The following is a 12890-nucleotide window of genomic DNA, read 5'->3' on the forward strand; positions in this document are numbered from 1 at the left end:
AATAAACCTCACATCTGGCAGGATCATTGCGTTTTATGAGATTTTCATGATCTCCTTTGCAATGTCATGCAATATCGGCCAAATCTCCTAGAATATATTTGGGCCATTGGAAAAAAAAATAAGAAAACCTACTAATATTTAAGTTCAGTTTGTTTGTCTGCAGGTGCAGCCTCACCAGCCTTCAGCGTATAACATTTATTTATTTTTTGTACAGCTGCTCCTTAATGATCCATTCATGTTAATAATTATTTGAATTCAGTGCCGCTATATGAACGCTGATGCTTTGCAAAGAGTTAAAGATGGGTCCTGTTTCTTAACGCACCCAGAGGACTTTTTCTCCCATACTTTGGTTTGTGGCATGATTTCCTGAAGATTTTTCTTTCTTTGATTGCTGGCTGAACAGGAAGCAGATGTGATGAATGTGCTTCTGGCTTCTTTGGAAACCCTGAAGAGGTCGCTGGGACTTGTCAGCCCTGCCAGTGTAACAACAACATTGATTCCTCTGACCCAGAGGCTTGTGACAGAAAGACAGGATTGTGCCTCAGGTGTTTGTATCACACACAAGGTGAACACTGCCAAGAGTGTAAACCTGGCTACTATGGATGGGCTCTTCAGCAGGATTGCAGAAGTAAGTGGACAGGGATCTCTGCTTTTGACTGTTCAGATGTCATTTGGCACTTGGGTATCTGCAAAGATACAGGCTTCTGGCTTGCAAGTTCTATTCATTGTTTTCTACAATCACCACACCCCCAGTTGGAGTTTTTTGCACAAAGGCATACCTTACAAATTAAGGAATTCTGAGTTAAAAAGTTTCTTTTCTTTATTCCCTTCAAAAATCCAAATTACATCCATTTCACTAATGTGATTTGGGAAGGATGAGGGAACAAAGTAATTTCCCCAGCGCTGTGGTGAACTGGAAGTCAGAAATCCTTTTTAATCTTCTGGGAATCTACCCATAGGTTGCCCTCTATCTCCTCTCCCATTCTAGGGTGTTTATTTAGTGGAGCAAATACTGGAAATTCTTACGTCGGAAAGATAAGACTCTTAAAAGGTCAAGAGATGACTCTACTGTAGCATGAATAGGCTTTTGTGGATAACAAGGCTCTCCGTTTTAACCCCAACATCTAATTATGCAGGGGTTATCTTGAAAATGCAGAAGCCATATGTTTTGAAATGGGTTTGCTTAATTCGGTAACTTTTGCATACCCTGAAAAGAAGCTTTGAAGAGTGGGAAGTCTTTCTTATTAACATTCATTGTTTCCCTTTATGAATGAAAGACATCCAACCTGATGTGTATAGGAACAATGGATTTCTTTAAAAATTCAGTGGGAAGGGGGTGTGAGAACAGGAAAAACATCAATACCTTTAACGTGGCATAAGTTTTCATGCTTATTATAGAGAGATAACTTATCCAAACTTATATATACCAATCATACATTAATAGACTGTAGTCCATTAAGGAATGGACATTTAAAAAGCATGTATGGGTATTGAAATCAGTCTTTTATAGCTTCGTTTCCCCTGTTCTTTTGAACTATAAATCTCATTATCTCTGCTCAGAATGACTGATAGGATTGCCTTATCATGTCAATAATTTCAAAACAGCCCACTTGAATAGATGAAAAGAAATCATATTTAAATAATACTTGCTCGGATCTCATTAATCCACTTAATGCAAGTGTCAGAGTGTCCAACTGCTGGCAGGGAAACGGTGCTGCCTTCAGGAAGGTTGCTCTAATACCTTCTCTTTTTTCTTGATATAACTCCTCCTCCCCACGAGCATTGCTTTTGCGACTCTTCCATTCCAGAGTGCGTCTGCAATTACCTGGGAACCGTTCGTCAGCGTTGCAACAGCTCTGAAGACTGTGAGTGTGAGAAAGAAACGGGTCAGTGCCAGTGTCTTCCTAATGTGGTTGGACAGAATTGTGACCACTGTGCCCCAAACACGTGGCAACTGAGCAGTGGGACCGGATGTGAACCATGTGCCTGTGATCCTGAGCATTCCTTTGGCACATCTTGCAATGAGGTGAGAAGGCTTTATCAGAGCTAGAGATGGCGGATTGAGACTAGCTTCCCTCCAGAAGAGAGCCAGTTTGGTGTAGTGGTTAAGGCACCGGGCTAGAAGCCAGGAGACACTGAGTTCTAATCCTGCCTTAGGCACAGAGCCAGCTAGGTAACCTTGAGCCAGTCCTTCTCTCTCAGCCCTAGGAAGGAGGCAATGGCAACCCACTTCTGAAAAACCTTGCCAAGAAAACTGCAGGGACTAGTCCAGACAATTGCCAGGAGTCAAGACTGACTTGAAGACACACACATGTTCCCTCCAGAAGTGTCTGTAGAGGACGTTTTGGGGGACAAATGACAAAAGGGTCGTTCCGCTATTGTGTGCGTTCCTCTTTTATGTGTGTCATGATGTCACACGTGTATTTGAAAGGGACGGGGTTTGCATTGCATTGGGGCAACACAGCCTTTGTTATTTTGACAAAAGTCTCCAATCTGGTGGATACTCTTGCTTTAGTTTATCTTCTGTGGGGTTGCTTGATAAGCTACCTGTTTTATACTCGGCAACCCATGTTTATATTAGTTTACATGGGACAATCTGATTGATTGAATGATTGTGTTAGCTGGATTAACATCTCACCTTTATCTCTAAGGAGCTTAATGTGGGGTACGTGGCATTCCCTCCCTCAATTTTTCCCCCAACCACCACTCTGTAAGGGAGGTTAGGCTGCAAGAGAGGGACTGGCCCAAAGAAAGTAATTTGAACCTGGCCTTAATCTAAGACCTTGAATTCAATAACACCCAATTGTTTTATCCATCTCTGCATCATACTGTAATAAAGGAGTAAATACTTTTTCTGAAGATTTGTGTAAAGACAAAAGCGATACAAAGGAATTGGGAGGCTCATTGTGACAATTCATGGTGTGTGCCACCAAAACGTTAAAATAAGCTATAGTTTGAAAAATCTTTAGGTACTAAATTGAATGAGATTTCTGTGCATAGAAGGTTTGTTTTAATAAGGAGACAGCATTCAGTCACAAGCTTTTTGCAAAAAAAATGGCAGGGGTCTGCAGGGTGTGGTCATGAATGTCAATATGGTGGCCACAATCATGTGATCTAAGCTCTGCCTGTTTTTTACGTGGCTGCACTATTATGGCTGCCATCTTGGCTTTTTTTAATCCATGCCTTGCAGACACCCTGAGTAAGTGACAACAAGCATTTGGCGAATAGGTATATATTGGTATTGCAGAAGGATAGTTTAGCCGGTGACTTTGGTGGTGCCATTTAAGCTTGCTTGCATAAGTAATAGTTCTTGCATAATATCTGCCATGATTTAGAAGGAATGCAGTTAACAGAAGAAGACGGGGTGGGTGAATTGCCCATATTAAAATGAGAGTTCCTAATTATGGATCCTTATTATGTCTGGCATTAGTACTGATCAATCAGTGGGTTAAAGTTGTGTGGTGGAATGCATCTACGAGGAGGAGAGTGATGGGGGAGATCAAGGCTATCAGGGGGAGGGGGTGCATCCCAGGAGGGGAACAAGGGACAACACAGTCCACAGGGGGAGCATGAGAAGAGTAAGAGATTCGGGATAGCCACTCCCTAGAATCTCCCAGGGTAGATCCACTAGTTGCTGTAGTATAGATTTAGTTGGGCAAGATTCTGTCTATATGGCGTAAGCAAATAGAGGAACTTTACTCAACTGGACTGTTTCACTCTTGTTCCTGGGCTAGGTCTAATAAGTTGTTTCCCCCCCCCCTTTAAATTAATAGTTCACTGGGCAATGCCAGTGCATGCCAGGATTCGGAGGACGCATGTGTACTGAATGTCAGGAGCTTTTCTGGGGTGATCCTAGTGTGGGCTGTCAAGGTGAGTATATTATTCAGTGTTTACTCTTCCTGTTTTCAAGGAGTACATTCAAATATTCAAATAGCCAGCATCTGTATGGTTCTGACATAATGGGACAATCCAAGATAGCTGATGACGATTTGTTTTGTGATGGTGCATGCGGAAAGAACAAAGCATCATTCATATTGGCTCCATTTTGCTTGGATGCAAGAAATTAGATCCAAGACAGAAAAAGATAAGAGCGCCTTCGTTAGTCTCTTAATGCTGCAATATTTGTTACTTACACAGGACTTGCTAACAAGGCTTAGTCTCTTAATGTTGCAATATATGTTACTGTAAAGGACTTGAAAGGATCTTGGCTGCCTTATCTGGTGTTCTGTTTTAGTGCAGCTAAATTTAACATAGCTGAATTTAAATATTAGTTTATTAATAACATACTTAAATAAAAAAATTAAAATAAGATTTTGCAGAGTTGTATGAAAGTGTAATCTTAATTTAGATACACATTTTTTCATTGTTTAATTAAAACTATAACAAATATGAACTCATGCAGAAGAAAAAGGAAACAGAACATGTTAAAAGCATAGAAATAATTGAAAACACCAAAAAGGTACAGACTGTAAATTCAGTTACATATAAAAAGTAAAAAAAAGAAGAAGCAAGAATCAGTGAAATCAGTTCATCAAATTATATGCAGCAGTTTTATTTGTTCCACTGAAGCAATTTGGCAAATGAATATGTTGCTTTCTTTCCATTGATCAGTTCTCAGTGGATCATACACATTTTAAATTATCAGTAACATGAATAATTGGAGATTTTTTTTGGCAAGTAGTTTTATCGTACTTAGTAAATAATGTTTTCATGACTTGCAGATCTAATCCAGTCAAATATTTTTGAAAAATTGTTATTGATCAAATACCGATTAGTACTTTCCAAATATTGTCAACACTTGGCCTTGTAAATTGTTGGCCTTGTGTATTATACAGCTTTTCCAGGCATCAGATAACATTGAAATGCTGTCTTTAAATGCACATCCCTGATACCAAAATGTACCATCACACTTTTACCACTTCTTAATGTTTTTCATGATAGGAGTATATTTTCTTTCTCAATTTGTTTTAAAAAGTATTGGCTATTTTCACACATGAAGTTAACGGGTTTAGACATACATGCCTCTGTGATGTTGGCTACTGAATTCTTCCCTGTCATCTGAGATCTTTCAGTTTTTTCTTTAAAAGCTATGATTTTTTCATTATATTTGAACTGGGGGATGGGGGTGGGAGGTAGAATCCTGATATAGTAGGTGGAGGGAATGGCCTTGAGGGACAGGAGGAAGAGCCACTACCAAGACAACAGTCAGATAAAAGACACCTGAGTCTGGGGCAGAACTGTAACCTGAGAAAATGTCTCAGACAAGCAACTCCCTAGTTCATGTGAAGATAAAGGGAGGGAGGGGGGGAAGCACATTCAGACTTGCAAGATTCTGTTACTATATCTTCATAATAAAAGTAATATTGGCTTGCATGACTTTGATTTCACAGTCTGGTCCACCTTGAAGGGCTGACACCTAATGAGTTTTAATTAAGAATGGAGAACCCATGACTCTTGTCTAATTCCTAAAGCCCCTTTGCAAGGAACCAGTTCAGACCTTTGGATAAAGGAATCTCTCTCTTCTTTGGCCATCTAGCATGCGTGGGAGATGTAGAAAAGAGAATGCCAGGGAGAGGGAGTGTTAACAAGGAGAATAATGCTTTGGTCACTGCCCACCATTTTCTGGCGCTGTCTCCCCATGACCACCACGAGTATGGGGAGGCCCACAGTCTGCTACAGAAGTTGGCCTGCATCCCTCAACAGAATTGTCCAGTTGTGATTTAAAATACCATTTCCTAAAACAAGCCTAATTCAAACTTTAAACCAAAAATTTAAACAAACTGTATTCCCAACTAACACAGATTAACAGAGGACACTCCAGATTTGTTCATTAAAATCCATATACAGCCCAGTCCCCAGCTCTCATTTGAGGATCCCTATTACCCCATGATCATGTAGTTCATTCTGCCACAAAATGGCAGTATTTGGGTGGTGTTTGTTTTTAATTTTTTACAAACTAAGGAAATGAGTGACTAGCCTCCAGAAGGCAAACCAGCCCCATTTCAAGCTTTTTTTTTTAATGCTTTAAGAGTAGGAGTGAAAACTGTTTTCTTCCCAGAGACCACCCAATCCCATTCCTGTTCTTAAAACTCCAATAAGGGGCAAAACATTTTGGCTCCATCTCTTTCCAAGATGTTCCACATCACTGAACAGATTATGCCAACTCCAGGAAAGTTAGGAGGCTGAATTGCAGCCCCAAGCTCTCAAATGTTGTTAATCTCAGTTTAAACAAACTAGTATTCTTCATAGTTTCATTATAACAGTGAACATAGTTGTTGTCCTGGAAGAGGAATGGGAATGGGGACACATGAGCCAAAAATTTGTGGATGGTTAAATATAGAATACTAAACCATACTGTCATTTTGTTATAAACCAGGTCACATTTTAGGAGTACTGTCTAGGCTACAAAAATCCAGAGAACCATTAATTCAGTGTTTCTCAAACATGGCAACTTTAAGATGCATGGATCTCAACTCCCAGAATTCCCCAGCCTGTGCTGCCTGGGGAATTCTGGGAGTTGAAGTCCACACATCTTAAAGTTGCTGAGGTTGAGAAACACTGCCTTAGAGAGTGTCAACAACCAAAGTTGGCTGTATCCTTTTGCTGCCCTCAAGTGGTCATCTGGATTACTGCACCCCAAATATGGTGGTCCTGCATACCTATTAGGTATAAGTGTCCAGGTGATAAAATTTCAACCTTGCCAGATACTTAAAAGCAATTCAAATAAACACGTTTCACTGATTGAAGACATACTTGGGATAGTAGTGTTAGTATGTATCATGCATGTGTATCATGTATGAACATTATATAAATATATGTTGTGTTGTATGTATGTAACTGCCCCGTACTATGGCAGAGAAATTGCCACTGGTGGTCGACATGTTCTCTTTCAGTTGCCAAAGCTAAAATGGATTAATTGTTTGGAAAATTAGCCTGACTCTGCCAGGTTGTAATTATAAACATATGTAGTTATGGAATGAACCTTCAAAGCTGCCCAGACTACTACAATTTGTTACTGATGATTTTCTCTTAACATTTGACCAGGTTATTTTGCCTCTTTGATGAAAACAGTTAAGCTTTCTGATCTGCCTTGGGGTATAAGCAAGGAATGTGTTTTTGGTGACTTGTGCTGCTTGATCATTTACTATTTTACAGTTGATGTAGTTGGGCTGTTCTTAAATAAACATGATCTCCTGTGTCATGGAAGGTGAGATAACAGATTAGATTTCCCCTCCTGTGAGAAGCAGTTACTCAACTTGTTTGTTTAGGCATTTGTAGTCCTGGTGTTATCTTCTGCTTGTGGAAGGAAATGGCCTATCTTTCTTTCAAACTTGGTTGGGATAATATGGCAAATACCAACTTTTGTCTGTATGATCACATCAGAGATCATTCATTCATTCATCCATTCATCCATTCATCCACATCTACACCCACGCCTAGCTTATTACCCACGTAGCTCTTCTCTTCCCATTAGGTGTCACCCTTTGCTATTCACACGTAATGTATAATGCAGTGACTTCCAAAGCAGGAGTGTTAGTAAAGAGATTATATATTTCTATAGGGATTTCAAACAAAGAATTGTAAAGTTGGAAAGGACAATTTAGGCCATCAAATCCAACGCTCTGTTCTGTACAGAAATTTATATTGAAGCAATCCCTGGTATATGGGTGTCTAGCCTTTACTTTAACATATTTAAAGAAGGTGAACTCACTGTATCTCTGGATAATTAGTTCCAAAGTCAGCGAATTTGATCTTACTGGTAGGAAGTTTGTCCTTACTTTCAGTCAGAATCTGCCTTCCTGTAACTTAAACCCATTATTTCATGTCCAGCATTCTGGAATGGTAACTTACATGAATTGACCTTGTTCTGCCAGATGTCCTTTTAGGTATTTGAAGAATGTTATCCTATCCCCTCTTGGTCTTCTCTTTTCAAGGTTAAATGTTCCAGCTTGTTCAACCCTTCTTTACAGGACATAGTTTTTAGTTCTCAGGCCTTAGCTTTCTCCTATGAACATGTTCCAGTTTTTCTGAATCCTTCTTAATTTATTATGCCCAGAATTGGGCACAACACTCAGGGTGGGGCCTTTCCAGCAAATGATGAAGTTTCCATGATTTGGAAACTGTACTTCTGTTGATGCCCCCTAGAACTGCATGTGTTTCCTTTACAGGCATATCACACTGTTGAGTCATCTCTAGCCACTATTGTACGATCTTTTTCATTAGTGCTACTTTCAAGCCAGATGCCTCTCATCCTATATGTGTACATTTGATTTCTACCTTCTAAATGAAATCTTTTGAACACCCAGTTCTTCATCTGTCAGCTGCAGATTAGTTACTACACTTCCCTTATCTTTTAATTCAAGTCATTACTCAAAATATTGAAGTTGAAGTATACAGGGCCCAGGACCAAATCTTGTGGCATCGGATCGGTACCTCATTTTACTATTTATGAGCAGTCTTGGAGTACAGTTTTTGAGCCAGCTATGTATCCACTTGATTATTATTTAACTAATAATAATTAATTAGTTAATAATTAATTAGCCCATGTTTAACTAACTTGCTAAGCAGAATACTATGGGGTATTTTGTCAGATACCTTTATGGAATCAAAATATATATTTCTTCATTATTTGCACAACCTAAGTCAATTATCCAGTTAAAAATGAGATAAGGTTAGTTTGGCAACACTGTTCTAAACAAATCCATGGCCTTCTATTTTCAAGTGTTTACAAACCAATCTCTTTGTATCTCTAGAGTCTTCCTGGGTATCACTCTCAGACAGACTAGTCTATAGATACCTAGATTCTCCTATTTTGAATACAGAGACCAAATTTGCTCTTCTCCAGTCATCTGGTGGTTCACCATGATTTCTCAAACAGAATACATAAAATTTCCTTCAGTATTCTAGGGTGCATTTCATTGGCCACTGGATTTTTAAATTCTGAGTGTAAAAGGTACTCCTGGATTATTTTTCTGACTCAACCTTTGACCTTACTCCTTCACTGTAGTCTTCATAGTTGCCTGGTGGAAAGTATACTTTCTTTTTGGAGAAGCACAATGAAAATATAACTTGAGTAGCTCTGTCTTTTCTTTGTTCTTGTTTTTCCATTGTCATTTTCAGTAGTACATTCTTTTCTCATTTTTATTTTGAATACACCTGAAAAAGCCCTTTTTGGTTTGTAGAAGATTATATTGTTGTAATTATATTATGATTATATTAACATGGTAGAATATTAGTTTATAGAAGATTATGAGGGTTTTTTAAACCTTGTATTCATTCTATTTTGATCTGAAAGATATTTTCCTGTTTGTTTTCAGATGCAACGTATTCTGAGTCTTTCTCTCTACTTTTGAATAAAACTCAGGGAAGATTTGGTATTGAAATATTTGCCATTCATTCTCACTGCCTTTTTTATGTGTCTTCAGCTAATCTTGCAATCATTGCTTGTAGAGCAGGTGAAGATAAGAGACCCAGTCCAGACATACTTGACCTTTTTTTTTTTTTTAGAAAGAGTAATAACATTGAATTTGCTTACTTCACCTATTATTGAGTTGGTGACCAACTTGTCCTCCTAGGGAACAGGGTATAATCAAAGTGCACAAGATTACGCAATGGTATCTCTTGAACTAAAGGTTTTATAGTTTTCCCTTTAAAATCTAATCAACACAACTTTACAATACTTCTTATTGTAGCAGTAGATCCAGGATTCATCATGTCGAGAATAGATGTACTGAAATTGGTGGGATAAATTAGTCAAAAGTAACTTCCTCATGACTCTATTGAAATCAAAGTCTGTTGAGTTCACTGAGTCTACAGATCTAGATATTGGGTATTACCCACTATAGATGATGGTATTAAACACTCCCAAGCTCTAGCAAGTACTCAAAGTCCAAGTCTCAATCTTGGTCAGGAAAATACTACACATTCTTGCCTTAAGATAAACATTATCTGGCAAGTCCATGTTATATATATTATGATATCATTATGAAGTATCTGAGAGTTGATTTCTAATTCGTAGGGATGTTTATTCATTTACAGTAAAACACATTTACATTCCCTGTGTGTTTTGTTCTGCTCTAATATTAATGGTGTATGGGGTACGTTTGGAATACAAGGCCTGGTCAGTCTCATCAAATAGCTACATGGTGGTCGCCTATTCTTCAAATGGTTGCTATGGTGGGCCTGGCCAGTCATAAAATAGATCTGGAAGCTCCCAGCTTGAATAAAGAAAATGCACATGGTAGTTTACGAAATGTCACCTTTGTCAGGATGGTATACACGCTCCAAAACTAGTAACTTGATATACTAAAATGGACAAAAGGCATAACCTGAAGAACTTTGGGATCTTCAAAAGAAAGCAGTCATCTGCTGATGGCTCCAATGTTTGTTAGACCCATGTCCGGAATTTGAATAATTAGTCATTAACCTGAGTGAGTTATTTCTCCAAAACTAACTTTTGTGGTAGAAAGGGTTAAGTAAGTCCTTCCCCCCATGCCCCTCCATGCCCCCCATGCCCCCCCCCCCATGCCTAGTGTTCAAAGCAAAATGAATTGCCTGAGGGGAGACACATTCCATAGCAAGCAATTCACAGTGGGAATGCTGAAGTGGCTTTGAAGAAAATAAAGGACTATGTGTTGGCCTTTATTTCTGAGAACAAAAAGGCCACTTTGTTAAATTGCACCAACATAAGTTGAACGGCAGGACTTTTTTCTTCCTCTCTCTTTTGCATTCTTCCATCTATTGATCAAGTTCTCTACAAGAGAACTGGCTTTGTTTAAGGTAATTTACTCCTTTAAATGGCCTTTTAGAAATCTGGCTAAAGAATGTGAAAATGTTTAAATAAATGCACATACAACGTGATTTTTCCTTCCCTAATTATGTCACATTCTTATGGGAAGTTTGACTATTTGGGGAAGAACCCTTAACAGTAAAGTACTTGCAAACCAGAATCTTGAAAATAATATTCTGAAGGATTCTTGTATGATAAACCTGTATGAGCCACTTGTATGATAAACGTATAGCAGCTAGTTGAACAATGCAATACATTTCTAATAGCTTTAATTTGCCCCATGTCAAAAAACCCCCCTGTCATCTGAATATTGACATATAAGGCTTTGATCTCATTTGGATTCCATTGTACAACAATGGGATTTCTCACAGTGGTGGAAAGGACATTCACATTTGTTCTGATCTTTGTTTAAACAGAGTTTTTCAACAGTAGCATTTCCCAGTTTTGTTTTATCCTATCTGGCTAATTGTGGGTAGAGTAACAAAAAACGTAAATTGCTGTTGATTGCAGGTTCTGTTTCTGGGTCAGTGATGAATGTGATCTAAAGCCATTGGTATGAATGGAAATTTTGTCATTGACCTGAGCGGACCATGCACTGTGCTCATAACTGAGGACCTAGATTAAACGTTGTGTGAGAAAAAGAAATGTTAACAAAACCAATTTAACATGATGATGATAAGTTCTGATTTTCCATGCAGAAAGTATGGGGAGAGAAAACATTTATACCAATCTTTAAGTCCAACATAAAAGAGATTTTAAAGTCTTAATTTGAGGATTGAACACTAGAAGGGCTACCAAATGAGGGCATCACAGCCTATATCTGATGTCCTTCTTTCATATCCACAAGAAGGATGTGGGGATGAGGAGTGGGGATGAGAATGCATTTTCAGCATTTTAAAAATTGTATTTATTTATTAAACAAGTTCCCGTGGCCACCCATCTCACCAGTGGAACTTTGGGCAGCAAACAAAGTTAAAAACTTAGCAGATGATCCAAATCAATTACAAAACTTAAGTCGAGGCCTTTATAAAACAAAATCTCATCACCAGCATATCACATGCCCACATGGTAGACCTCCATTGATATGGGGAAAAGCCAGGTCTTCAAGGCCATCTGGAAGGCCAACAGGGTCAGGACCATCCAAATCTCCAGGGCAAGGCTGTTCCATAAGGCAGCTACCATGACAGAGAAGGCATGCTTCTTATAATGTATTAGGGTTGCACTGCTTTACCAAGTGGACCCAGAGCATGCTCACTTTACTAGATATGGTGGGTTTGGCAGAAATAATCAAGATAGATGGTCCTTCAATGACTCATGTTTGAAGAATTGAGGCATCACAGATCCTTCCTGATATGCCTTTAGGAAAGCTGGAGTTATTCCCTTGCTTCCTCTTGCTTTCCTCTAAAAGGAGTTAATTGAATGAAGACCTTCATAGTTTGAGGCTTCTCAGCAGGTATGTAGGCTTCACAGCATGTACATATGTGCAGCGAAGAACTATGTTTTGATTTTCACCTATTTGTAGAAGGAATGGAAGATACCTGAGTTTTGAAGGAATATCCAGGTGGCCCAGACATTCACTTTAGGAAAATTGCCACTTCTTGTATTCATTCTGGGTTGACAGTGGTGGGTTCTACTCCCAGATCTCAAGTGATAAAATTTATTTTTATTTTCCAGCTTGTGACTGTGATTTACGAGGCATCCAGACTCTTCAGTGTAACCGTTCAACTGGCCAATGCATCTGCAATGAAGGTGTTGAAGGTTCCCGTTGTGATAAATGCACCCGAGGCTACTCTGGCAACTTCCCAGACTGTGCTCCTTGTCATCAGTGTTTTGCCCTCTGGGATATCATCATTAGTGAACTGAATAATAGGACACAGAGATTCCTGGAAAGAGCCAAAGTCCTGAAAATCACAGGGGTGAGTGGCCCCTACCAAGAGACTCTCAACTCTGTGGAGGAAAAATTGAATGAGATTAAAAGTATCATTGCTCAAAATCCTGCTACTGAGCCACTTAAAAACATCGGGGACCTCTTTGAGGAAGCAGAGTAAGTATGGCATAGAACATAAATAACGTTGCTTGCCGTTAGCTCAACCATGGAGAA

At 38.9% G+C, this 12890-nt stretch overlaps 1 protein-coding gene across 1 annotated transcript in view; it reads left to right on the forward strand.

Moving 5' to 3' along the window:
• Positions 1-12890, forward strand: part of LAMB1 (laminin subunit beta 1) — a 62731-nt gene that overhangs the window by 32649 nt on the left and 17192 nt on the right. Inside the window, exons 21-24 of the mRNA XM_007422108.4 lie at positions 404-628; positions 1809-2026; positions 3774-3870; positions 12464-12833. Coding sequence (XP_007422170.2) covers positions 404-628; positions 1809-2026; positions 3774-3870; positions 12464-12833 — 910 coding nt within the window. The remainder of the gene's footprint in view (positions 1-403; positions 629-1808; positions 2027-3773; positions 3871-12463; positions 12834-12890) is intronic.

This window comes from Python bivittatus, unplaced genomic scaffold (assembly GCF_059951505.1).
Source record: "Python bivittatus isolate LINGU-HERP-01145 unplaced genomic scaffold, Pbiv_v1 ctg000010_np1212, whole genome shotgun sequence".
Taxonomy (NCBI): Eukaryota; Metazoa; Chordata; class Lepidosauria; order Squamata; family Pythonidae; genus Python; species Python bivittatus.